Source organism: Saprolegnia parasitica (assembly GCF_000151545.1).
Source record: "Saprolegnia parasitica CBS 223.65 unplaced genomic scaffold supercont2.23, whole genome shotgun sequence".
NCBI lineage: Eukaryota > Oomycota > Saprolegniomycetes > Saprolegniales > Saprolegniaceae > Saprolegnia > Saprolegnia parasitica.
The window spans coordinates 31,210-55,159 of record NW_012156417.1 but is presented as its reverse complement, the minus strand read 5'-3'; the positions used below and the strand labels follow the sequence as shown (position 1 = coordinate 55,159).

The 23,950-nt window shown below is 59.9% G+C and overlaps 9 protein-coding genes across 9 annotated transcripts; 5 read left to right on the top strand and 4 right to left on the bottom strand.

The window, feature by feature from the left end:
• Nucleotides 1–314: 314 nt before the first annotated feature.
• On the top strand, nt 315–3,340 carry SPRG_06587 (hypothetical protein; the record flags this gene model as incomplete). The annotated part of the gene is made up of 9 exons (XM_012345406.1): nt 315–1,468; nt 1,512–1,575; nt 1,633–1,692; nt 1,754–1,876; nt 1,948–2,042; nt 2,093–2,533; nt 2,580–2,754; nt 2,800–3,214; nt 3,288–3,340. The coding sequence occupies 9 exons, from the start codon at nt 315–317 to the stop codon at nt 3,338–3,340; spliced, it is 2,580 nt and encodes an 859-aa protein (XP_012200796.1).
• A 528-nt stretch (nt 3,341–3,868) lies between these two features.
• Nucleotides 3,869–7,307, top strand: SPRG_06586 (hypothetical protein). The gene is made up of 7 exons (XM_012345405.1): nt 3,869–4,804; nt 4,848–4,914; nt 4,964–5,101; nt 5,146–5,403; nt 5,448–6,812; nt 6,854–6,963; nt 7,012–7,307. The coding sequence occupies exons 1-7, from the start codon at nt 3,918–3,920 to the stop codon at nt 7,277–7,279; spliced, it is 3,093 nt and encodes a 1,030-aa protein (XP_012200795.1). The 5' UTR covers nt 3,869–3,917; the 3' UTR covers nt 7,280–7,307.
• On the bottom strand, nt 7,299–8,922 carry SPRG_06585 (hypothetical protein; the record flags this gene model as incomplete). Its single annotated transcript, XM_012345404.1, has 6 exons — nt 8,689–8,922; nt 8,133–8,643; nt 7,935–8,083; nt 7,722–7,878; nt 7,527–7,679; nt 7,299–7,478 (listed from the first exon to the last, which is right to left on the bottom strand). The coding sequence occupies exons 1-6, from the start codon at nt 8,868–8,870 to the stop codon at nt 7,299–7,301; spliced, it is 1,332 nt and encodes a 443-aa protein (XP_012200794.1). The 5' UTR covers nt 8,871–8,922.
• Nucleotides 8,923–9,372: 450 nt separating this feature from the next.
• SPRG_06584 (hypothetical protein) lies at nt 9,373–9,735 on the bottom strand (the record flags this gene model as incomplete). Its single annotated transcript, XM_012345403.1, has 1 exon — nt 9,373–9,735. The coding sequence occupies one exon, from the start codon at nt 9,733–9,735 to the stop codon at nt 9,373–9,375; it is 363 nt and encodes a 120-aa protein (XP_012200793.1).
• A 2,831-nt stretch (nt 9,736–12,566) lies between these two features.
• Nucleotides 12,567–13,135, top strand: SPRG_06583 (hypothetical protein). Its single transcript, XM_012345402.1, has one exon. It carries the CDS (start codon nt 12,598–12,600, stop codon nt 13,057–13,059), a length of 462 nt encoding a protein of 153 aa, XP_012200792.1. The 5' UTR covers nt 12,567–12,597; the 3' UTR covers nt 13,060–13,135.
• A 1,393-nt stretch (nt 13,136–14,528) lies between these two features.
• Nucleotides 14,529–15,535, top strand: SPRG_06582 (hypothetical protein). Its single transcript, XM_012345401.1, has 2 exons — nt 14,529–15,196; nt 15,238–15,535. The coding sequence occupies exons 1-2, from the start codon at nt 14,567–14,569 to the stop codon at nt 15,460–15,462; spliced, it is 855 nt and encodes a 284-aa protein (XP_012200791.1). The 5' UTR covers nt 14,529–14,566; the 3' UTR covers nt 15,463–15,535.
• Nucleotides 15,443–16,922, bottom strand: SPRG_06581 (hypothetical protein). Its single transcript, XM_012345400.1, has 4 exons — nt 16,418–16,922; nt 16,215–16,359; nt 15,835–16,167; nt 15,443–15,790 (listed from the first exon to the last, which is right to left on the bottom strand). The coding sequence occupies exons 1-4, from the start codon at nt 16,910–16,912 to the stop codon at nt 15,546–15,548; spliced, it is 1,218 nt and encodes a 405-aa protein (XP_012200790.1). The 5' UTR covers nt 16,913–16,922; the 3' UTR covers nt 15,443–15,545.
• A 1,207-nt stretch (nt 16,923–18,129) lies between these two features.
• SPRG_06580 (hypothetical protein) lies at nt 18,130–22,753 on the top strand. The gene is made up of 9 exons (XM_012345399.1): nt 18,130–18,605; nt 18,664–19,016; nt 19,062–19,261; nt 19,319–19,417; nt 19,466–19,889; nt 20,123–20,434; nt 20,482–22,135; nt 22,199–22,420; nt 22,480–22,753. The coding sequence occupies exons 1-9, from the start codon at nt 18,147–18,149 to the stop codon at nt 22,621–22,623; spliced, it is 3,867 nt and encodes a 1,288-aa protein (XP_012200789.1). The 5' UTR covers nt 18,130–18,146; the 3' UTR covers nt 22,624–22,753.
• Nucleotides 22,531–23,930, bottom strand: SPRG_06579 (hypothetical protein). Its single transcript, XM_012345398.1, has 9 exons — nt 23,706–23,930; nt 23,500–23,649; nt 23,348–23,435; nt 23,254–23,305; nt 23,159–23,210; nt 23,036–23,115; nt 22,887–22,982; nt 22,606–22,838; nt 22,531–22,554 (listed from the first exon to the last, which is right to left on the bottom strand). The coding sequence occupies exons 1-9, from the start codon at nt 23,878–23,880 to the stop codon at nt 22,551–22,553; spliced, it is 930 nt and encodes a 309-aa protein (XP_012200788.1). The 5' UTR covers nt 23,881–23,930; the 3' UTR covers nt 22,531–22,550.
• Between the last annotated feature and the right edge of the window lie 20 nt (nt 23,931–23,950).

Sequence of the window (23,950 nt, the reverse complement as noted above, 5' to 3'; positions counted from 1 at the left end):
TACTGGTCTAGGGAGTATGTTTTCCCTAGGTGCTGGTGCAGGTCTGCGTACGCGTCCAAATTCGGTGCGCCTCTCGCATGTGGTGGCGTGTCCTCTCGCTCGCCGAGCCACGTGCGTGCGTTGCGGCTCAAGAGATTTCGTCTTCTTCGTTGCTACGATACCGGTAGGTAGGTACGATGCAGTCGCGGTACACTGGGCTCGACTTGCTGACGCGCCAAATCTTTCCAGAAAATTTCCACCGGTTATCCGGAATCATTCGCATAGCATTGAGTTTGAACTTGAGAGCAGCGGGCGAAAACAGCATCCTCCCGCCTATGGACGACGACTGGGACGATGCTGCGTGGGCCGAAGCCGCGCTCGCGGTCGAGCGCGTCGAGCAGACGCATGTCGTAGCCGCTCCTCTGTCTGCGGCTCGCGCGCCAGCCCAAGATACGGGCTGGTCGTGTCCTCGATGTACCTTGCGCAACCTGCCCGACACGGCAACGTGCGGTGTGTGCATGTATCGGCGCATCGGTCATGCGCCACCAAAGATGGCGACGACGACAGCGACCAGCTCGATGGCGTCGTGGCTCGGTGTCGCCAAGCCATCTCCTCCTCCCGTCGCCGCGCCCGTCGCCCGACCACCCGCGCCCCGACCCCAGCCACCAGCACTGCCCGTCGTCGTAACGCCCGTCCGACAAGGCGCCGCGACGCCATCGCGCCAGCCGACACCAACCACGACACCATCGCGACAGGCACAAGCCTTGCCCACGACATCGTCGCTACCTCGTCCCGCGCCTCGCCCGTCTCCGCCGCCGCTGCGCCTTGTGGCCGAGCCATTATGTCTCCCAGAAGAAGACGTGGTCATGGGCGCGGCCATCGACCGCGACCTGGCGACGCATTGGATCTACCCGAGCAACTACCCCGTGCGCACGTACCAGCAGACGATCACGCGCGCGGCCTTGTTCCAAAACACGCTAGTGTGTCTCCCGACCGGTCTCGGCAAGACGCTCATCGCTGCGGTCGTCATGTACAACTACTATCGGTGGTTCCCGAGTGGCAAGATCGTGTTCATGGCCCCCACCAAGCCGCTCGTGAGCCAGCAGATTGAGGCGTGCCACAGCGTGATGCCGATCCCGCACGACGACATGGCCGAGCTCCAAGGCAACGTGCCGCCGGCGCGCCGCAAGCAGCTCTGGGCGCAGAAGCGCGTCTTCTTCTGCACGCCGCAGAGCATGCAGAACGACATTGAGCGCGGGAACTGCGACGTCTCGTCGTTCGTGTGCGTGGTCGTCGACGAAGCGCACCGCGCGACTGGCAACTACGCGTACACGGTGGTCGTCAAGGCGATCGCGTCGAAGATCTCGGGGTTTCGCGTGCTCGCGCTCTCGGCCACGCCAGGCGCTAAGTTCGATGTGATCCAAGAAGTCATTTCGAATCTGCGCATTTCGCACATTGAGTGCAAGTCGGGCGACGACCCTGACGTCCGGTACTCTTTCGTTTTCATATTGAGATTGAGATTGAGATGGTAGGAAATACACGCACTCGCGCCAAGAAGAAATCATCAAGTGTAAAATGACCGGCGAAGTGTCGAGCGTACGTCCGATTTGCTATCTGAATCTGAATCTGAATCGCAACATCTATACCATGCAGGTGCGCGTCCAGTTTCTCAAGCTCTTTCAGCCCATCTTGCATCGCTTGTGCACGAGTCAAGTACGTGCGGCTCTCTACCCGATAGTATATGTAGATTGTGGACGAAGCAAGTCCATTCTAGTTGTTTCATATCCGCGACCCCGACAAGCTCACGCGGTGGGTCATCGTCTCGGCCCGGGACCGCATGCGGGCAGGACCGCAGCCGCCGCGGTACCGAACGGCCGAAGTCGACTTCGCACTCCTTGTACGTCTCGCTCCAATGTGCTTGCAAGCACGCGTTCTATGACTTGCTACATGCACTCACTTGCGACGCAGGCCAGTCTTTTGCACGGGCGGGACGTGCTGACCACGCATGGCATTGGCAACTTCAAGTCGTACCTTGACAACTTTATGAGCGAGCGCGTGACGGGGTTCGTCTTGACACGAGCGCGTCATCCAATTGACTTTCAAATTGCGATAGCCCCAAGAAGAACCTCGTCGAGTCGGCCGACTTTCAGACGCTGCGGACGCTCGTCGACGCGCAGGCAGGTGGCGGGGGAAGCAGCAACAACCCCAAACTGGCGCAGCTCCAGAACGTGCTGCAAGAGCATTTCGCCCGGCACAGCGCGGGCAACTCGAGCACGCGCGCGATTGTGTTTACGCAGTACCGCGAATCCGTGAACGAGATCGTTGCGCTTTTAACGCCGCTCGCACCGCTCATCAAGGTGCAGGCGTTCGTGGGCCAAGGTGCGGGCAAGGGCAAGGAAAAAGGGCAGACGCAAAAGCAGCAGCAGGCGATCGTCACCAAGTTTCGCGACGGCGACTGCAACGTGCTGGCGGCCACGTGCATTGCGGAAGAGGGCCTCGACATTGGCGAGGTCGACCTCATCGTGTCGTTCGACTGCCTCACGTCGCCCGTCCGGTACGGTACTATCCTCGACTTGCTTGTAGCGCATGACGGCGAGTAGCATGATCCAGCGCATGGGGCGCACAGGCCGGAAGCGTGTCGGCCGCGTTGTCTTGCTCGTGACGGAAGGCGAGGAAGAGAAGAAGCTCGAGCGCAGCGTCGCGTCGGCCAAGGCCGTGAACCGATCGCTGACCATCTTCAAGGACAAGTTCAAATATGTCGCGGGCCCGCGCATGGTATTACACTCGACAGTTGATACGTTGATAGATCGGATCACGTAGGTACCGCGGGGCATCCATCCGGTCATCACCGAGAGCCAAATGGTCGTGCCGACGTTCCAGGCGTCGCTGATTGGCGGGAAAAAGTCCAAGCGACCAACGCCAGTCGCCGACGACGACCTCTGGCGCCTTACTGAGAGCGAGCAGCAGGCCGTGGGCTTTCGCTTCGGCCGAAACGTCGCGGCTCGGCGGCCTCCCAATGTGCTGACGCCGAGGCGTCTCCATCTTGCGTCGCGGCCGCACCACTTTGGCAAGTCGCAACGTGCGCGCTGCTATCTCCAACTGCTACACTGCGTTGCTGGCGAGAGGCTCACGGACATGGACTTTGACGTGCGCATGGACCGTGCCAGCGTCGCGCTCTCCCAGCCGCCACCACTGTCGCTAACGCCAAGTTCGCCACCGATGCCGCCAAGCGCGAGTCTACCACCGCCGCCTCCGTTTGAGGATCTCGATGATGAGGACGCCCACGCACTCGACTACTCTATGGGCAGCCAGGATCACCTCCTCGCAAGTATCGACCGCGCAACCCCAGATCATGGTCTAGACCACCCAAGCCCAGATCATGGTTTAGACCACCCAAGCCCAGATCATGGCCTAGACCACCCAAACCCAGATCCTATTCGTTTGGACCGCGCACGTCAAGATCCTGGTTTGGACCGCGCGAGCCAAGATCCTGGTCACGAAATCGTCGATCTAGCGTTATCGGACGACGAAGGGCCTTCGTTTTCTCTGCTTCCGCCGCCCGTCGCGCCATCACGGCTGATGCCAAGTGTGCCTCCACAGCCACCGGCAGCAATTCCAAGGAATACCACCGAGAACAGCACGGGCAGTGACGTGTCGCCGCGTACACTCTTGTCCGAGTCGATACCAATCGTCAAGACGCCGGTCAAGGCTGCGAATCGGACGGCGCCGTTGCTGGCGACGCATCAACGCGACAACGACCCGCCTGTGTTTGATCTGTTGCCAGCGACCACCACCAACCCGATCGCTTGTCCAGGTAAGCTCGCGTCTCGCCACGAAGGCGTCATAAACTCGTCAACGCAGATGTACCTGCGACGCGAATGACGCCGTGCAAACCGCTCGGCGTGAGGGCGAGTGGGGCCCATGACACGGACAGCAGCATGATGAGCGCGATGAAGCAGCCCAAGAAGAAGCTGGCCATGCCCAAGTCAGAAGACCCTGTGCAGCCATCGCCCGCCAAGCGACCACGCGTCGACGCGTCGTCATCACCCAAGCTACGCCCGTTGAATCCGACAGCCAGTGTGCTGCAGCAGGGTGCACAGGTGATTGCGTGGCTCGAAGAGCTCTCGACGGCGGCCATGCACGATGCGCCTTCGTCCCCGACCGAGAGCCCGCGGGCGACGCCGCGCCTTTCGCCGCTTGGTGTGGTGGCGTCGACGCCACCGCGTACGCAATCGTTCCCGCGTCTCTTGCCAACAACGAACGACGAGGTACTGGTCGACGAAAGTGACGTCGTTCCGAGTGCCGACGCGGTGCCACCGCCACCGATGTTTGCGACGCCGGCCAAGCGCCCTGTGCAGCGCCGGATGGAGCTCGCGTCGCCGCTCGCGCGTCAAACGCCGTCCTCGGCTCCGAAGCACGCGACACCGACAACCAAACCGCCGCTGCACGTGGATCTGCGGTCGCCGCCGTTCGCGGGAGGGCCCACCGCATTGTCTCCGATCGCAGTGTACACGCCACCGACAAAATCAAAAAAGACACCAAGCCAAGGGCTCGCGGACGAAGCGCTGCCGGACGACTGCCAAGTGTGCGGCGAGTCGTACTCGGTGGAGAGTGACCCACTCTTGTACTGCGATGGCTGCAATGTTGGCGTGCACCAGCAGTGCTACGGCGTCGAGACCGTGCCCGCGGACGCCTGGTTTTGCGACCACTGCCGTCTCGTCAAGAAGCAAGGCGGGATCGCCAAGTGCGCCCTCTGCCCGGTCCAGGCCGGCGCGCTCATGCAGACGCAATGCGGGGCATGGGTCCACGTCCAGTGCTTCCTCTGGTACGCAGAGGAGCAACCGTGCGTGGCTTGGATGACGTGATAGGATCCCCGAACTGCGCGTCGTGGCGGCCAAGGCCACGGGGTTCCGCCTCGGGTCCCTCGAAACGTTGGTACACGCATGCGATGGTTGTTGGATAGAGCTTACGTCGGTTTGTGCAGGACCCGGAACGGTTCACGCTGCAATGCGAGGTCTGCAAGACAAGCAACGGCGTCGGCATCATTCAGTGCGCGGAGCGCAAGTGCCTCGCGTCGTTCCACGTCTCTTGCGGGTACCATGCCCGGTACGCCCTCGGCCAGGTACACACTCGTGGCGTATACCTTGGATGACATCGCTGGTATAGATCCAAGCGGGCGATGACACGCGCTTCGTCATGTACTGTCCGTCGCATGCGTCTCTGCTGCACGTACCCGCGTCACCGTCTGCGATATTTGCGACCCCCGACGACGACAAGGCGAAACGAAAGAGTCGGAAACGCCTCAAGCAAGGCACGTCGTCGCGCCACGAGTCGATCAAATCATCCAAGCGCACCAAGCGCCTGCGCGCCAGCAAGCATCTCATGGAGCAGTTTCTCGAGGTCGACGTCGGTGTCGATGGCGAGGTACTACTACGGCGCCGTGAACATGGCGTCACAGCATGCGCTAGGTGTCGTCCGACGACGACGAGGACGCCCTCGAGGCTGCTGGGCTGCCGCTGGACGACAGCTTTATCTGCGACGATGTGGCGAGTCAAGCGTTGTCGCCCGCCTCCATGCAGGCGATTTACCGCCGCCGGTCGCTCTCGCCGGGCCTTGGGCGGCACTTTAGCTCGAATGGGGTCATTGCATCGCTGCTTCGCCGCGAGTCGCTGGCCAGTCTTGGCGACGACGAGATTGGCGACGAGGACGATGGCACGCTGCACCACGGGTATCGATGCGACGGGTGTGACCTCAACCCGATCCAAGGCGTCCGCTACGCGTGCTCCGGATGCATCGGCTACGACCTCTGCACGTGCTGCTACAGTACTCGCACGCAGCTGCACGACCCACGTCACAGTTTTCTTGCCATCCAAACGCCAGTGCCATCGACGCAAGCTCCAACGCAAGCGCCGCCGACGCCAGCCAGCGTACCTGCTCCAGCAGAGGTCCACACAGATGGCCCGGCCCGGATCCTAGCGGCAACACCGTCGCCGGCACCGATGCCACAGACAGATGTGCCGGCGTCAGCCGCAAGTGGACTGACGCCTGCGCAAATCGAACGCATGGCAGAGCGACGGCGGGTAGCGATGGAGATTCAGCGCCAGCGGCAACTGCAGCATGGTGCAACGACGACGGCGCCACCGGCTGCTCCACTGGCCGCGCCAGTGATGGTGCAAAAGCCTCTTGCAGCACCAGCCACATCATTCGTGACACCGATGCACCGATCCGAGCCGGTCGCGCGAGCCGGTCTCTTGCGATTGCCTCGCGCGCCGGCTGGAACACCCGTCGCGCCGCCAGTCGTTCCGATCGAGGGCGATGCCTTTGACGCTCCGTCGTTCAACTTGCTTGGTGCCGTCGCACCGGCGCCACCGCTTCTGCAGCCACCATCGCTCGAAACATCGGCGCCTTCGTTTCGCTTGATGCCACCACCGTCGGCAGGCCCTGGCGCACCACCAGCAGGTGTTCCAACGTCATCCTTCAACTTGTTGCCTCCGTCGGTCAGCGCTTTGTCGACGGCAATGGATGCTCCGTCGTTCAGCTTAATGCCAGCTTCGCCCGTCCGCGTCGCACCCGAGGCACGGTCCGTCGCGCCGTCCATCGCCATCATGTACCACCCGCGGCTCAAGCGCACGGCGTTTGCGACGGGCTGGCAGCAACCAGGCGTTGCCGCGCACGAAGAGAGTCGATTGGACTGCGATCTTGTGCTGGGTTTGCGTCTCGGAGTCAATATTTACGCCTACGAGCAACTGGTTCGGCTCCTGCAGACGACGTCGCCGTGGCCCACGCTCGCCGCCGTCTTTGCCAAAGTCGTGTTTGTCGTGCTCAACGCCCCGGTAGTCGTCGTCGTTTATCATCATCGTCACCGTCACGATAGGCGCGCTCGGTGGCCGACGTCCAAGCACAGGTGGCCCGTCGCCACCCCAACATTCGCGTTGAAGCCAAGACACCGGAGAGCGTCGTGCCCTGGCTGCTCGACACGGCGCGGTACGGTACGTGACCACGTGTCGACTGCAAGGCGACGGTCTACTGTAGGCACGAGGCGGCGGACGGCGCGGCGCTGGTCATGCTGCTGCGGGGGCACCCCACGGATGCCCACTTTGTCGCTCGGTGGCAGTTTTTCGCCGGCTTGGAGCTCAGTATCGGGACGCAGCTTGTGCTCACGACCAAGTTTATGGCGCAGAGCGTCGACCAAGTACGTCGGCTCAAGTTCAATTGGATGCATTGGAAGCGCCTGCTGCCATGGACATCGGATGCAACGGCCCAAAAAATCCTTGCATATGTCAAGCTACAAGTCTCATAACGCTCTTCAATCCAACCGCTTACAAGCCTTGGATGATCGAGACAGCCTTGGTGAGCGTCGCGTCGTCCTTGCAGAACGCGATTCGAACCAGCGCCGGCGACGGCTGGTTCGCCACCGACGTGTAGAACGGCGACGTTGGAATGACCGTGAGTCCGTGCTCGATGCAGAGCTTCTGAGCGACTTGGTAGTCGGGCCGCATCTAGACGCGACATCGCATCCATAATCGTTTGCTGGCGGGAGTCGTTACCTCAGGCTCAAGGTCTGCGCGGCCTTCAAACGCTGCAAACTCTTTGTACGCGTCGAGCGACGAGACGTTGCACGTCACAAAGTAGCCGCCGTCCGGGACGATCGGCTTGAGGTTGGCGGCCTGTAGCGCGTCGACGATGACGTCGCGCTTGGCCTATCCATGTGTAAGTCGCTTGCGGGCAGCGATGCGCGTGACCTCGAGGATGCGCGGGAGCTCGTCGAGGTACCCATTCGCACGTGCGACCTCGAAACCCTTGGCGACCGCGAGCTCGAACGGAAGGGCGCCGCAGAAGGGCACGGCGCTGTGCGTCTTGGCCACGGGCAGCGCGAGCTTGGGCGGCAGGATCGCATACCTAAACGTTATGGTTCGATGCTGTGTTGATGGCATATATCCATGTGTTGGGTGTACCCGACGCGCCAGCCCGTACACGAAAAGGTCTTGCCGGCGCTAAAGAGCGAGATGACGCGGTCGTACATGCCGTCGAAGGTCGCGATGCGCTCGTGCGGCGTGCCCTCAAAGCACATGAACTCGTAGACTTCGTCCGACAATATGATGATCTAGACCAAACGAAGCATGAGACACCATGGCATGCCAGCGACGTCGTACGTCCGGGTGCCGGCGCATAATGTCGGCAATGCCTTCGAGCTCGTTGCGGCTAAAGACCTTGCCGGTCGGGTTGTGCGGCGTGTTGAGCACGAGCATCTTGGTCTTGGGCGTGATCGAGGCCTCGAGCTTGGCGAGGTCCAAGACGAGGTCCTTGGAGCTGAACGCGTCCGTGCACGCCATGTCGTTGTACTTGTCTTTAGTCGCTGCGTCCATCTCGAGCGGTAGCCCCACGGTCGTGATGCCAAGCAGCTTGGCAATGTTGATGTACGCATCAAAGTACGGCTCGAGGATGAGCACCTCGTCGCCGGCCGAGAGGAGCGAGAGGAAGATGCAAAAGATACCCTCCTGCGCGCCCGTGAACGTCACGATCTCCGTGAGCGGGTTGAGCTGGCGGCCATACAGCGGCGAGTAGACATCGGCGAGCACGTTCACAAGGCCCGGGTTGCCGCCCGGCCGCGTGTACTGATTGTGCTCGCCGGCAATGGCCTCGATGGCGGCCTCCTTGAGAAAGCTACAGCGCATCAAGATGAGCCCATGGCATGCCTCGTGCGCCTACGCTGGTGTGCCAAAGGATGGGAAGCCTTGGCCGAGGTTGAGCGAGTCGTGCTTGGCCGCCAGCGCCGAGAACTCGGCGAAGACGTTCTTCCCAATCTTGTTGGCGACCGACGTCTCGGCGGCGCTAGAGAGCGCGCGGGCGCAGGACCGCAGCAACGGCGTCGACTTGGTCGCGCGGAGCATGACGACGACGCAACAAGATTGATGCGACCTTTCTGGGGCTCGAACGTGCAAATGGCTCGATTTATTTTATTATCTTGGTATTTGTAAGAATGGTCCCAGCACGCAGCAATAGTTTGAAAATGGAGTTTTATGTATGGATTGTGGTATGTATATTTAAATAATGGTTTTGTAATTTTATGATGGGGATAAGATCGGCCTCGTCAACTTCAAGCGTGTCATTTTCATAGGGCCCCGGTCCATGTTTGCTAGCATCGAACATACAAACTGCGAGATAAATTACCTGGGTTTCACTTCCATACGTGGGTAGCTTGGTGGGCCTTAAAGAAGGCCTAAGGCTCAAGGCCCCATTGCACACCTCCAGCATTGCCTTCCAGCTGCATGCTCCAGCACCAAGCCTTCCTGGATGCCGCCGACAAGAGGATATGCGTGTCTTATTGTCGTTGTCGTAAATAATTGTAGGTTAGATAGATACTATGCGTAAATAATTGAGCTGCGCAAAGCTTCAGTCGCCTCGCCAGTTGACAAGGAACGCGCGGTCTTCGTGAATGCGTTCGTAAATGATGAGCCGACGGCGGTTCTGCTTGGCGTGCAGGCGCGTGAACGGCACCTTCTTTCCGCCAACGTACGTCGTCGGGCTGTAGTAGTACGCGATCGGGATCTGCACGGGCACGGGAGTCTTCTCCATCACCACCGGCTCGTGAAACGCCGAGTCCAAGCTGCTCTGGGGGGTCGACGCCGGCGTCGACGCGGGTGTCTCCACCGAGGACGCTTCGTTGTCGTCGCGCAGTTTGGTGTTTTTTTGCTTGCGGCGGAGGCCGAAAAGCGCGCGGAACGAGAACGATGTTTTTGTCCGCTGGTTGGGCATTGTTCTTGGAGGTAGCAAAATGCAATCTGAGGTGGCAGCAGGGACAGACGAGTAGAATTCGGTGTTCAGCGCCGCGGGTTCGACTGCACCCTGACGCATTAATTACGCACGTTCTTTTCTCCATACAAAGAGCAAGAGCGCGCGTAAGAAACCTGAATAAAATGACGGTACCAAGTTTGGTTGTCGGTCGACGTGCACCTCTTTGATGTCTGCGACCGAAATGCATATTTGCGGTCGGCCGTCGTCTTTCCAAGCAGCTTGATGCATGTACACAAAGAATCATATACTTCAATTATGTTTTAATTGCATATTATTTCTTATTTCTATCGCTTTGCTGCACCACCTGTCGCGAGATTGGTTGCAGCGGCCGCCGAGTGATGGTGTCGTGAGTGGCTGCGCTGAGGCAGCAACCTAATCACAGCTCGAATCACATACGTTCCGGTGAGGCTGGGACGGCGCGTCACGAGCCACTCGCACTCACATCAACATCATCTTGCAGGAACACTGCGGTAGGATCCACTTTGTCGTGGTGCTATCAAAGGGGCTCAGCTAGAGAACTCAGGTGTATTGAGCCACTTTGATGGCACAGCGGCAACAGGAGAAGCCACTGGACAGGGATTGCCGCCACCACGTTGGAGGAGTAAATTATGGCTGCTTCGCCGCTGCGTGCCTACAACCGAGCACTACGAACCGATTGCGAGGACAGTTGTCGTTGAATTGTGTCTCAACGAATTACTTGTTCGTGTCAGGCGCCGTGGTGTGTACTAGTGCTAGAGAGAACAGTAGGAGCACAAGAAATCTTCGCGTTTTAGGCTTCAGTACTGAGATCTAAGCGCGTTGCTTTCAACGCGCAGCTTAACAAAGGGTCATTTGTCGCGACGCTCTCTCAAACTGTGCTGATTGGTTTGACTCTAGGTCGCTGACGTTGCCGCATTGCTCCTCGTCGTTCCCTCCGTTATTGGCATGGAGCTTGCGCCAAGTCGGGCATCGCGTGCGATGGTACACAAGTGAATATACTTGATGTTGTCGAGTAACCTTATTGGACTGGAGGATTGTAGACCGTCATGAAGTTGCAGTTGCTACGGGCCATTCCCACGTCCACGCCAACAACATGGATTTGAAGTACTGGATTCAGTATACTGCCATTGACACCCAACGTCGGAGTGAATGAGGGTCATTTGTCAAGGACATGGGTATGTATGTCGATGATGCAGCAACCCGGTCAATTCATCCTGGGCAGCTGCCCAATCGAGCAGTTGACAGTGCGCATAGATGAGAGCTCCCAGCGCTCTCTCATTCCGTTTGCAGCATTTTTGTTCTCATCCCCGCTCGAAAACGCAGCGAGTCAAAGCACTCGTAGACACTAGCAGCCTCTTATTCCTTCGTTCGTTTGCCGGATCGCGGATGCACAGGCGACAGCGCAGGCTTGTTTTGCTCAGCTGTAGTTGCCGGTGGGCGGCGACATATACTTAGTAGTCTAAGCGCTACAGTTAAGTTAGTTCGTCCAGTTTGTGGGAAAATGCTCTGCCACGTCACGATACTGATCCGGACGTCCCAAGCGATCAACGCAAGAAAAGCTCGGGATGCTTGGTAGATCAAACATCAGAGAATACGGTGGCACCAAGATTCATGTAACCTCGCTGTCTATAGTGGGCAAGAGAGGCTTGGACACCCTGCGTCGGTCAGCGTGCAACAGGGTTGAGGCAGATTCAGCGAGTACAACCGCGCAACGAACTTCGTGGAGCGCCAGATCGAAATTTGGATGCACGGGAAGGTGCACTTCAATCGTTGCGAGTCCAGGATGTTTTGTGGACACGATGCGCTCAAGTCTCAAGCCTCACGGTCACACCAGTGAGTTACACAGCAGACTAGAAATGCGTGAACCATCGTTGCATGGACTGGTTGGTGAACACAGCCGTACTGGTGACGAGGCTCTACATCAAGCAAAGTCATTCTGCATAGAAGTAGCCTGCGCGACCCTTGAAGAGAGTCGAGTATCCGACGCCTTTCAAAAATTGGATCGCGCGGAATCCAGGATCCAGAAGCAAATCAAGTCTTCAATGCCACGTGTGAAAAAGAAATATTCTCAAACTCAATTCACTCTCATATTTGATCCGATGGGCTTTCTCTCGTTGAGATTCTATGTGGCAGGAATGTTTAGCCTATCAGTATCATCAAAAGTGTGTATCGGTCAAACGTACGTCGGGCTTAGATTGCTGGAACTTACGACTCCTGCCGCGGTGTACGAATCCTGCCAACTTCGATCCCTCATGTGCTCTGTCCTGTGCTGGTGTATCACCATCAGCAACCTGCCTTGCGGACAGGCTGCCGTTGACAATGACCAACCGGTGCTCACCCGCCGCACAGGAGGCTCAACGGCCCACGTTCGACGAACTAATGCCAGCCAGGTTGCAGTTCGCGGTCGGAGATCGTTACTGCTTTACAGGGACACCACCACCCCCACCTCCATCATCCCATCAACACATCACATTTGTCGTCCAAGGCATCGGCTCGCATTCTTAAGGACCACGGTCGCCGCACCATCGTGTTCACTCCTTTCCGCGCAAGTCTTCAAGGTCGCCGACGACAACAACAGTGTACAAGCTCGTCATGCTGGCACCGTTTAAATCCTCCAACATTTAATATCGGACGGCAGGCTACCCTTTACGACATCCTCGTCGTCCTTGAATAAAAAAAGTTGAATTAAATACACTCTCCATATACGTAACAAGCCATTTTTTTAATCCCGTGCTGGGAAAAGCACACCCACCGGCCGTTTTTTTGTAGAGAATCCGCAGTTGTAATGGGGTTGCAGCTGCAAGTGGTCATTTCCCAAAATTGAGTTTCGAGCTCAGGACGACGATGAAGATGATGGAACACCGGGCGCCGTCGTTCAGCAGCAACTTGGTCGAGGAGCCGTGCATGATGATGCTCACGTCGCCGACCAAGTCGACCTCGCCCATCAAGCCGGCGACGTACAGCTTTAGCAGCGGCTCGTACGCGAACACGAGCTACGCCGACACGTACCTCCAGCGCTCGTCGAGCTACGCGCGCAAGGAGGTCAAGTGGCAACGCGCGCCGGTCGCGATTCCCGACCAGTTCAAGATCCGCGACAAGTACTGCGTCGGCGGCAAGCGCATTCCGTTCACGCGCTTCAACATGATGGCCGCGCGCAACAAGAAACCGCTCGACGACCTCGACACTATTTATGAGTCGTGCTACTTTCTCGACTTCCAGTACGACGCCATCATGGCCGAGCCCGCGCACGAAGAGCGCGTCGCGCTCTACCCGCTCCGTGCGCTTGCCATGACCTTTATTCAATAGCCGACGACCAAGAAGCCGGCTTGTACAGTACACACCTCTAATTTAATCCATTTCTCTGCGACGAAGCAGCACTTGTGTCACGTGCAAGTAGCCCAAGCTACAAGATTCCCGAAGCGCGCGATGGCCGAGCGCTGCCCTGCTGAACGAGCAGAGGCGGCGGCCGCCTCCTCGGTGACGTCGTCGGCACACCAATTACGACACCACGTGACACGACTGTAATCCTCCTCCCAACTCAGACGCCGTGCAGCTTGCAACGATCCACAATTCACGCACGAGCAGTTTGAGGCCGCAGCTTTCGGGTGACCGCGAGCCAGGCCGAGACAGCAACCGCGAGCCAAGACGCCACCCGAATGGACGCCGCGGTGCCTTCGTGGCCAAGGGTTGGTCGCGCTGGGTGCAGATTCCACATCGCTCACGTGCAACTACCACGCGTGCTACACATTGCACGCCTGTCGGGGGCCTCGCTCATACACTGTATATCGGCAAGTACTGTTTGTTTTACAATGCGTCAACGTCGTACTATTAATAGTACTGCATTCTGGTCTGGCATTCTTCGTTGGTGACCCAGATCTTACCCACAGCACACTCCACAGCGCAGGATTCCTAATATCGCAGCCATGCAAACGCTGCGTGCGACGAGAAAGCGCTGGCATCTCGTGATCGTCGCCGCCGTCGGGTGCAAGTGCACGGTGGTCCCATGGACGCGCTGCATCGAGCGGTGGGTGTCGCACCACGCAGTGTCATACGCGATTTGCCACCGTGGTTTGGTGATTTGCCACCGCGCGAAACCACCCACGCTCGTCAGTTGTTGAAGTGAGTCCATTCAGATATAATTTACACTGAACTGGATATGGTGGTGGACTATCGATTCCAAGGTGCTACGACGAGCCGGCCGCCGAGAGGCTTAGCCGAGCGGGAGACGTGGCGTGTAAAAGGCACATGCCGGAACAAAGTTGTTGTCGCGTAGCCATGCCTCGTGCCGCAGAGCTGCCATCATTTGGAAGAGGCACAATGCTTCAGCAGCAAGTGTTGGAGGTGCAGCTTGGTCAAGAACGCGGCTCGTTGGGCGGCTGCCTCAGGCGTCACAAGGGGCGCCTCGGGGCGAAAGACTCGGTCGTTGCGGGCAAGCCAGACCCACGCTCGTCAGTCCTTCTTTACACATCGTATTGTGTTGTGCGATTGTAGCTTGGCCAAAAATGACCTCGCCTCTATTGCTCTTGTCCCTTGTGAACAAGCTTCTTGCCTCGAAGAGCGCCGATGTAGCAGCAAGCCAAGCTCACGTATGTGATGTGATGGGCATTTTTATTCAAGAACTCACACTTTCCCATTCAATGTGCCGTTAATTTAACACTATTAACGTGTTGACAGCTAGTACTGTGATAGTGTACATGTTTAAAACAGCTAATACTATTCAATGGCCGTGTCGACGACGACGCCTCCGAATCGTGTGAAACGTAAATGGTGTAGGAGCCAGAGTTTTCGATATTGCACCAGGAGCGACCACAGGATGAGCCGCCACTCGAAGAACTCGACCGCGACGCACCACTTCACGTACCGTGAAAAGCAGGCTGCGGGCCATGGCACGCTCAAGCGCCGCTTCGGAAAGGACGCGCAGCTCGCCTTTGGCAGCTGCTGTCTCTGCCTCAAGCCGATCCTGGACAAGATGGAGCCGCTCGCAAGTCCTTGCGGCTACCTCTTCTGCAAGGGCTGCATTTACGCCAACCTCTTGGCGCAAAAGAAGCAAATCAAACTCAACGTGGAGGCTTTCAAGGCGCAGGAAGAAGGTCGCGCGGCGAAAGACGAGGCGGCCAAGCACGAGGCCGAGCGCACGCAGCTCGAGGCCAGCCTCAGTGGCACGACCGCCGTGCCCTTTAAGAAGAGCGCCGAAGAGCGGGCCGCGCTGCAGATCATGTCGAAAGTCGACCTCGAGACGATCGAAGAGAAGAGCCACGAACTCAAACGCACGTCGTTCTGGGTGCCAGGGTTCACGCCAACGGCCGAAGTGACGATGGACAAGCCCGACGAGCTCACGCGGGACCCAATGAGCAACAAGCCACTGAAGCTCAAGCACCTCATGCCCGTGCAGCTCAAGCGCTCCGAGAGCGAAACCAAAGGCGAGAGCGTCGTCCTCTGTGCCGTACGACGACCATCGAGGAGCCTTTCTCATCAATCATCTAGGTCAGCAACAAGGCGATCACACATCAGATGGTCGTGCTTCTTCGCCCGTCCGGCCAAGTGATCATGGAGTCGTGTCTCAAGGAGATGGTGACGCCGTCCATGACGTGCCCCATCACGGGCCTCAAGCTCCGGGCCAAGGACATTGTGCATCTCCAGGCCGGTGGCACGAGCTACAGCGCCCACAGCCAAGTCGAAGCCAAAAAGTACCGGCCGAGCATGACTTAAAGCGACATAAACGCTCGTCTGTTTCTATACTACTTCATGATCAACCCTCGTCCAACGTCGTCGTCGCTACTGCCGAAATGGAGTTATACTACACGAACCACCGAGTGCCGGTCCCGTCGGAACGGCGCGTCGCCCTGCAGCGCATTGAGCGGACCGTACTTGTCGCGCACGTTGTCTTGAACCAGCGCCGCCGACATGCCGCAGCGCAACTGGGCGCGGATCACCGCCAGCTCTTCGTTCAAGAGCGTCGGAATGTGGACGACCCAAGCCGCCGAGTCGACAGATTGAGGTTGCTGCTGGACCCAAATGATCTGGGTCGGTGGGACGCCTACACCGCTTGACGCGATCGTGCTCCGCAGCTGCAGTAGATACCTTGTGCCAAGAGGCTTTCGACGCAAGCTGCACCCCCATGCTCGAGCGCGACAATGAAAGCCTCGGTCGTTGCCACCGACGCGCGCGAAATGTCGGCGGCGCACGCAACGATGTCTTCTTGCAGCAGCCCCTGCGTGAGCGCGGCGCTATCCGCATAGATGCACACGCTGGTCGTCGGTGCTGCTTGCGCGCGCTGGACAAAGCCAGCCACCGTATGCGCCACCACCGCCGCCGTGTTGACAACAACGTCGCACGACGGGTGATCGAGCACAGAGGGCATCGCCCACGGAGACGCGAGCACGACGACGATCGCGTCCAAGTGCCGAGCAAGCGCTATCCAAAGATACGATCGGATGCGTCATTTTGAGAGCATAAAGAACCGTCGGGACCGCGAAAGGGGCGCACGAGGCCGCGCATGGCGTGCACGGCGATGTCAGCCTCCGCACGACTCGGAAACGGCGCTGAGAGGTCGACTTCCAGCAAGAAGAGATCGTCGCGCAGTGGAGCTTCGTGCTGCAGACACCACTACATGTGCACAGCGTATTAGTATCATAGGATTCCTTGCGTCGACAAGAGGCCATACCTCGTGCATTCGAATCTGCACGTCTTCACGGGACATCGAGTTCCATGCAATGGGCAGCACCCTCGTCGCGCTGCTTGAGCTCTCTTGCTGTGCAGAGACGCCTGAGAGTCGCGACGTACCGGGGCTCAGCCGCACGACGCGGTCCAACGGCGTGCGGATCGCGTCCTGCTGTGGCGTGACGGGAGTATGGAGCCGCAAGAGCTGGTGCACGAGGCCGTAGCTCGCAATGAGATACCGCGCCGCACGAAGGCCTTCGGAGAGCAAGCTTGCGTCGTTCAAGGCGACCGAGGGCAGGCGCGCGGCGTGGCACAGCAGCGGCGACTCGATTGTTCGCCACACAAAGCTATGCAGCACGTTGTGCGTCGCGAAGCGAAGCGCATAGCGCAATGGCACGGGCTTCTTGCACAGAACGCAGGCCTCGCCAAAGCCAAGCAAGGCCACAGCACTTAGCGTCGCGACGAGGCCGCGGCCAACGTCCTCCGCGGCCGACTCCATCCTTCGTCACGGTTGTGTCAACGACCCACGCTCGCCGACACATCCGGATAGACACATATTATCCGGATGTGTGGTAGATATCGTTGCAATCGTCCGCTTGTCTTTGCCTCGCTCGGTCACTCGTTGTTCGTCACGCCGATGAGTCGGCGCATTGAGATGCTACGGCCCTAGCATCGCTCGGTACCGTTCGATTATGTGTGTCGGCGGCAGCTACTGATGTGCCAGGCCATGGTGTCTTTCTCGGTCGTGGCGCCAAGCCATCCGCCTTTCCGGTCAATTGGTTGAGCAACCACCGGACCGACACAGATGCAAACCGTCGTCGTCTCTATGCAGGAAGCCACGCAGGATTGCGCTGCTATCAGATCGTCGCATGGTTTGTCAACGTCGCGATTGCATGCAGTCGACAGAGCGAGATACCAAGTTGTTCTGCATGCGGAAGACGCGCGTAACACTACGCACCAAGGCTGCTGTCGGCTTGACGTGACCAATAATAGTGCAATGATATAACTAGTTTCTGGTGGGAAGGTACAGAGACACACTACGCTTGTCTTGACGCACTGTGGGATGCGAAGCAATCGCGCGTGACAGACAGCGTCGTGGCCTGGTTCGACACCGTAGCATCCTGCGGAGATGAATGCGATGTCTCGTCCCGTCTCGTGGATCTCCGCAACAATCCGCGCAAGGGCTACGTCTCGAGTCACTGGGACGCGGTGGCGTCGAAGAGCTATCCACACGATACGCATGGATTCCCTTTGCTGCTAGCGCCCGCCGCGAGGGTGTGTGTGCGCCCGTCCGGGCGAAGCGCCGTGGGTGACGACGACACGATGGCAGCTCCTCAGGCATGTAAGGACGAGAGGCAGTGGTGCTTCGTGTCGTCGTCACGCCGTGCTCCAAAGTGCAGGCTGCGGTTTCGAAAGACGCGGACGCACAGATCTGAGAGCCGCGCCACTGTTGACAACGATTCAGTGCGGTTGCTTGACCGACGAGACGGTCGCCGTCGGAGCGAACACCCGGATGCTTCGGTTGGCCGTCGGATATGTGCGTCATGGCCCCATCACCCTGAACGGAGATGCCTCGGCACCCAACGCGACTTCACTGCTTTCGCTGGATGCAGCTGCCATACTACCATGGTACACCCACGTGGCACTGAGCACCTGGTCGCAGCCGCGAGTGGGACACCCAGATCCGATGTGGTGCGAGGTCATTATTCTGGGATTCGGCGGATCGATCGACGATGGCGACGTACCCGCGCATGGTCTTCTCGCCCGAGACGTACGCCAAGCACATGGCCAATCTCGACCGCGTCTTGCAGCTCGCGCTCGCGGATCCAATCGCGTGGCATGAACCGACCGTCTTGCTCGACAAGTCGTGGGCGCGACCGCTCGATAAGAACGGGTGGCGCATCTTTGCGCAAACAAACAGTACGAAGGCCACGTACGTGTGCACGGGCCGCCTCCACACGACGCTCGATGCGCTCCGCGCCGCCTTCTACAACGAGCGAACACCGGCCTACCGGTCCACGTGCGCCGTGCTCTACGAAGGCGCGCTCGTCGATGCTGCCGTCCTCAACGTCTCCCAGCGCCGGTCAAGTGCGGATGCTGGGCACTTTCTCGGCGTCAAGGTCCTCAAGCTCGCGATTAGCCCCGTCGTTGGCGACCTCGACTCGACCCAGCACGACTTTGCCTTTGTCGAGGTCGTCTTCCCGTGTAATTGCACATGGTCGGTGCTGACGAGATCGGATGGCTGTGTAGTATGCAGGAACACGGTGGGACCGGCACGGCCGCGAGACGTACTTTGTCATTTCCGAGCCGATGGCCGACCCGACAAAGCCCAAAGACGCTTGCTTGAGCAACGAGTCGCTGGCGACCGTCAAGCTGTACCACACGGCGGACGACAGCAGCGTTGCCGTGACCGTTCGCGCCGTGATTCGGTTCGCGGCCAAAGCCAAGAAGCAGCGGTCGACGATGGTGCTCTGGAAGGACATGGGCGTGTACTTGCCGCGGAGCCTCACCAAGGACTTTCTGTCGGTGACGCGCGAAGCGTTTGCGTACCAAGCGCTGCTCTTGACGACCGGCGCCTTTGCGCTGACGCTCTCCAAGCACACGTAAAACGCCCATCGATTGGCAGGACCTGAATATGGATGGCGTAGTAAAACGTGCTCGGTCTGCACGAAGAGCAGCAGCCTCCTCCGGCGCCATGGCCACTGCCAGCGTTGCGGCCATGCTATGTGCAGCGCGTGCACAGTCAAGCTCTACTGCGTGGACCGGCCGTCGCGGAGGCTCTCGGACAAGCTCATGGTCCAGGAGAAGTTTTGCAAACAATGCTTTGTTGAAGCCAAGACCATGCGCTGTGAGTTGATCGACGACGACGCGACGGGGCAGCTCATTCTCTTCTGTCTCCGAGTAGTGCGCAGTGGCTCCAACATGGACGACGTCGCGTCCGTGCACTGCAGCAACGACTCGGTCATCTACATTGACGACCCGATCCATGCGTCGTGCTGTGACGGTATCGATCGCATTGCAGTCTAGGGTGTGCTCAATTCTGCGCGGGTAGGCCAAGCAAGCAGCCGGTCCGGTTCCGTCGTCAGCTCGGTGGTTGGCTCGACGAGCAGCTCGCACGACGATATGTATACTTCGTCGTCTATGAGCTCGATGGCACGGAAGGGCAGCGTCGCGAGCACGGTTACGACTTGGACGTCGTCGATGAAGGACGATGCGCTGTCGCGCAAAGTGAGCGCAGGCGACGTCCGCGCGGGCACCCGCCAAGACGGCCGTCCAGCGCGACGCGGCAGCACCGAGAGCCGATCAGTCGCAACGACGAGCAGCTCGTGGTCGTCGCTGACGAAGGAAGAGATGGCGCTGCGCATCGACGAGATGCACGAGTCGATTGCGCACCAGAACTACCTCATCACGTCCATGAACGAGATGCTCGTCCAGCCTCGTCCGGCGCGCGGGTACGGCGCCAGCGGCGGCAACCCGTACGTGTACCATGACCATCCCACGGCTGCTCCGCTTGGCTACCATGACCTTCCGCCGGCCGCGCCGGTCGGCTACGGCGAGATCCCGCGACCTGCGCCAAGATATCAAAATTATAATAAATATTGAGCGCCGCTGAATAAAATGAATTTCGGTATTTCGGACTTGTCCTGATTTCCAACACATCGTCGGCCGCAATGGCAGCAAGCAGCAAGCACTTGACAGACGCCGTAAGGGCGCTTCTTCCGCCGACGTTCGAGGTCGATGCGATCCAGAGGATGGAGCGCACAGATGACCGAAGGCGGCTCATGGCAGCGCTTCTCCACGACGTGGCCGCGATCACGACCACGCCCGGCGCTGTGGCCACACTGCGCGACGCCATCCACAGCAAGCAGCCCGCCAGTACTCTGACGCCGGATGTACTCAAAGACCGCGGCAATGCTGCCTTCAAAGCCAAGCACTACAAGGAGGCAATTGCAGCGTTCTCGGAGGGCTTGCGGCTCCTCACGATCGACGACGAGCCGACCGCGCAGCTCCAGAGCATTCTGTGCGCACCTCGATGCTTGGCCCGCAATTGACTTTTTCATCGCGTAGGTTCACCAACCGATGCGCCGCGTGGCACGCGCTTGGGGCGCTCGAGCACGCGTTCGCCGATGCGACGCGCGCGATCACGAGCTATCCGCCGTACCCAAAGGCGTGGTTCCGTCGCGCCAAGGTGCTCGAGGCCTGCATCGCAACGGATTCCGCTCTCGCCGCCACGCTCTGCGCGAGCCTCCGTCCCGACACAGAGCCATTGGCCATGGCGCAAGACGATCTCGGCATGGCCAAAACGCTCGTCGAAACGCCACGTGACGTCGATCCCTTCCAGGCCGCCGTTGTCTTGCCGCCGCGCCACATGGACGAGGCCATCTATGCGCACCCCAACTACCATAAGCACGTCCGCGTCGCCACGTCAGCGCACGCCGGCCGGTATCTCGAGGTCACGCATGCGATCCCAGCGGGCTCGGTCGTGCTCGTCGAAGACCCCGTCGCGTCGGCGGGCCTCGACCATGTTGGGCGCTGCGAGCTGTGCTTTGCAGCCTGCGAGAGCCTTGTGCCTTGCGATGCATGCACGTGCGCAGTCTACTGCAGCGATGCGTGCCAAGCTGCCGCGACCCCATGGCACGACGCGCTCTGCGCCACGCATCTGGACTGTCCGTCGCGGCTGCTGCTACGCCTCGCGCTGCAGTTCCGCGTCTCGACGGCCGTTCGCTCAAGTGAGGACGTGCGGCCGTGGCACCGGCGCGATGTCTACGACCTCAAACGGCTGCTCCATCGCGCGCCGCTCCCAGCACTGGGTATCGCTCGCAATGGATTCCCCGACCTCGTCGCAGCGATGGCAACGTGGGCGGTCGACGGCTCGTGCCACGCGCTGTGCCACCGCGGACGCGTGCACGGCTACGTCTTTATGTCGAGAGCGATACTGACCGAGTGCATCGTCTACCTCGACTGCGACGAGGGGTGTCTCGAAGCGCCTCCGACGTGGCTCCAAGGCGTGGTCTCTCTGGTCTCGCACCAGTCGCACGTGACACTGCGATCGACGAGCCGCGTACTGCTCGATGCGCTTCAGTCGGCTCCCGACATGTGGCGACAGGTCACGCCGCACGAGTACCGCTTCGTGGGTCACCGGCATGAAGAGCTTTTGACGCTGCACGACGATGTCGACTTTGCCTCACCCGCAACGCTCGTATCCCGCGTCCTCTACGCCGCCGCACTCGCGGCGGTGCAGCGCCAAGCCAGTGCGTCGACGATCGAAGAGATGGCGCATCGGCTGCTGGCGGCTGCGAGCCGCGTCGCGATCAACCAAGTCGCCATCACGACAACATCCAGTACAACGCAGGGTGGCGTCGACGTTGTGGGCCAGGCCCGGCTCGGCACCGGGCTCTTCCCTGCCATGGCCATGTGCAACCACTCGTGCGCGCCGAATGCGAGCGTGCACTTTACGGGACGCACCCTGCGCCTCGTGACGACGCGGGCCGTGGCCCAAGGCGACGAGATCGCCATCTCGTACGGCCCGCACCGCGCCAAGATGCCGACGACGCAGCGGCAGCGCATCCTCAACGAGCAGTATGGCTTTGCTTGTCACTGCGCTGCCTGCCGCGCCACGTCATCGGCCGAGGCGAACGAGACCACGCGCTTTCTCGCAGCGTCCAAGCGCGCGGCCGATGCCATCCACGACAGGCTCGCGCGCGGCGACGACGCGGCGGCGGTACGAAGCCTTCTTGCCGCGTCCACGCAGTCGACGTCTACTCATGCGTCTTGCCTACTGTAGCTGCACACCGAAATCGATGCGCTTGTGGATGCTCGTGTCGCGTCACTGCCACGGAACCACGTCGCGATCGCCGAGGCCTTGGACCTGCGCGCGCAGTTGCTGGCGATGCACGGCGCGTTCGCAGCAGCGTCGGACGCGTGTCTTGCAGCCATTGCCGTGCTCGAGACGCACTACGACCCGCTCGACGCAGAGCTCGGACACGAGTACTTGAAGGCGGCGCAGGTGCATACACGATTTTGTGTGTTTTGACATCCAACGTCTTGACTATTGTCTCTGGCTAGCTGCTCTTCAACGCAGCGCGCTGGCCGTCCTGCCGCATGTACCTCGCTCGGGCCAAAGCGTCGCTAACCCTTCACCTACCCGCCACCGATGCGCTCCACGCCGAGATGACCGAGATGCAATCCTACGTGGCCTTAAGAACGTAGTGCGCGTACGCATCTTTCTGGCGTTGCTCGACGGACGCCAAGAGCGTCTTGAGCTCGGACGCGGCCGTCAGCGCCTTGGTCGAGATGCTCGCGTCGTTGGCCAGCGCCGCGGCTTCAAAGTACCGGAGGCCGGCGTCGTAGTCGATCGGGCGCGGGCCCGACACGTGCAAGACGCCGAGGTAGTAGGTCGCCGGCGCGTAGCCAAGGCTGGACGCCTGCACCCAAGAGGCTAGATTCGCGCGATGGCGTAAACGGAGAAGAACCTTTTGGAAGAGATCGAACGCGCGGTCGTGGTCGAGCGTGACGCCGCGCCCGTAGGCATGCAGTAGCCCAAGGTAGTAGAGGGCCTCGGGCACGTCCTAGTATGCTTGTCCTTCCACGCTGGCAGTGCACGTAGTATCGATGTACGTACGTGGGCAGCGGCGATCGAGTAGAGCGACGCTGCCTTCGTCCAGTTGCGACCCACGGACCGGCCGTACTCGTGCATCGTCCCTGGCTACCGATCATGTAGACGTAGCCAAGCGAGGTCGAGTACCCAGATGGAAGGCCCCACGGGGATTGCCTTGTTGCGTCGACGCCGTGAAGAGCTAGGTGCATCTGAGGACGCACGTTTTGGCGGGTTGGCCGCACCTCGGCCGCGCGGGCCATGTCGACTGGAACACCACGTCCGTGGTTGAGAAGTCTGCATCGTTGCGTCGCACGTGTGTGAGGAGGAGGTACATACGTGCCGAGGAGCCACTGCGCGTCGGCGTGGCCGGCACTGGCCGCGGGCTGCAGATAGGCGTACGCCAGTGCGTCGTCTTGCGGTACCACTACAGTCGAGTTGTCGCATCGTCGATCGCCTTCCGGCTGCAATCCTCTGTATTGGGTGCGTACCGAGCCCATCGTGATGGAGCATGCCGAGTGTAAAGGTCGCATCGAGATGCCGCTTGCGCGCGGCAAGGCGCATGTAGCGCAAGGCCGTTTGTATGTCCACATGGACGCCATGGCCGTAGTAGTGCATGAGCCCCCAGAGGTAGAGCGAATCTACGAGGCGAGTAGTATCGAAGAAGCGGCGAGGATGGGCGGCGAATCTTTAATACCGGCTTTGTCTTGCTGAACGCCAGCGAGGATGTGGCGCCGAGCCTCGTCCGCCATGGGCACTTTGGCATTTGCCCCATCGAGCCCATAGCGCGGGCCCATCTCGACGCGCATCCCGCTGACCGCCATGAGTCCAACTACAAGCAGCGCCAAGACCGCCGGTCGGAAGGGTCCCATGGCGTCGTCGTATCTTGCCAAGTCCGGGAAAAGCCCGGAGCGGCTGTTTGTCGTGCAGAAAAAAGCTCAG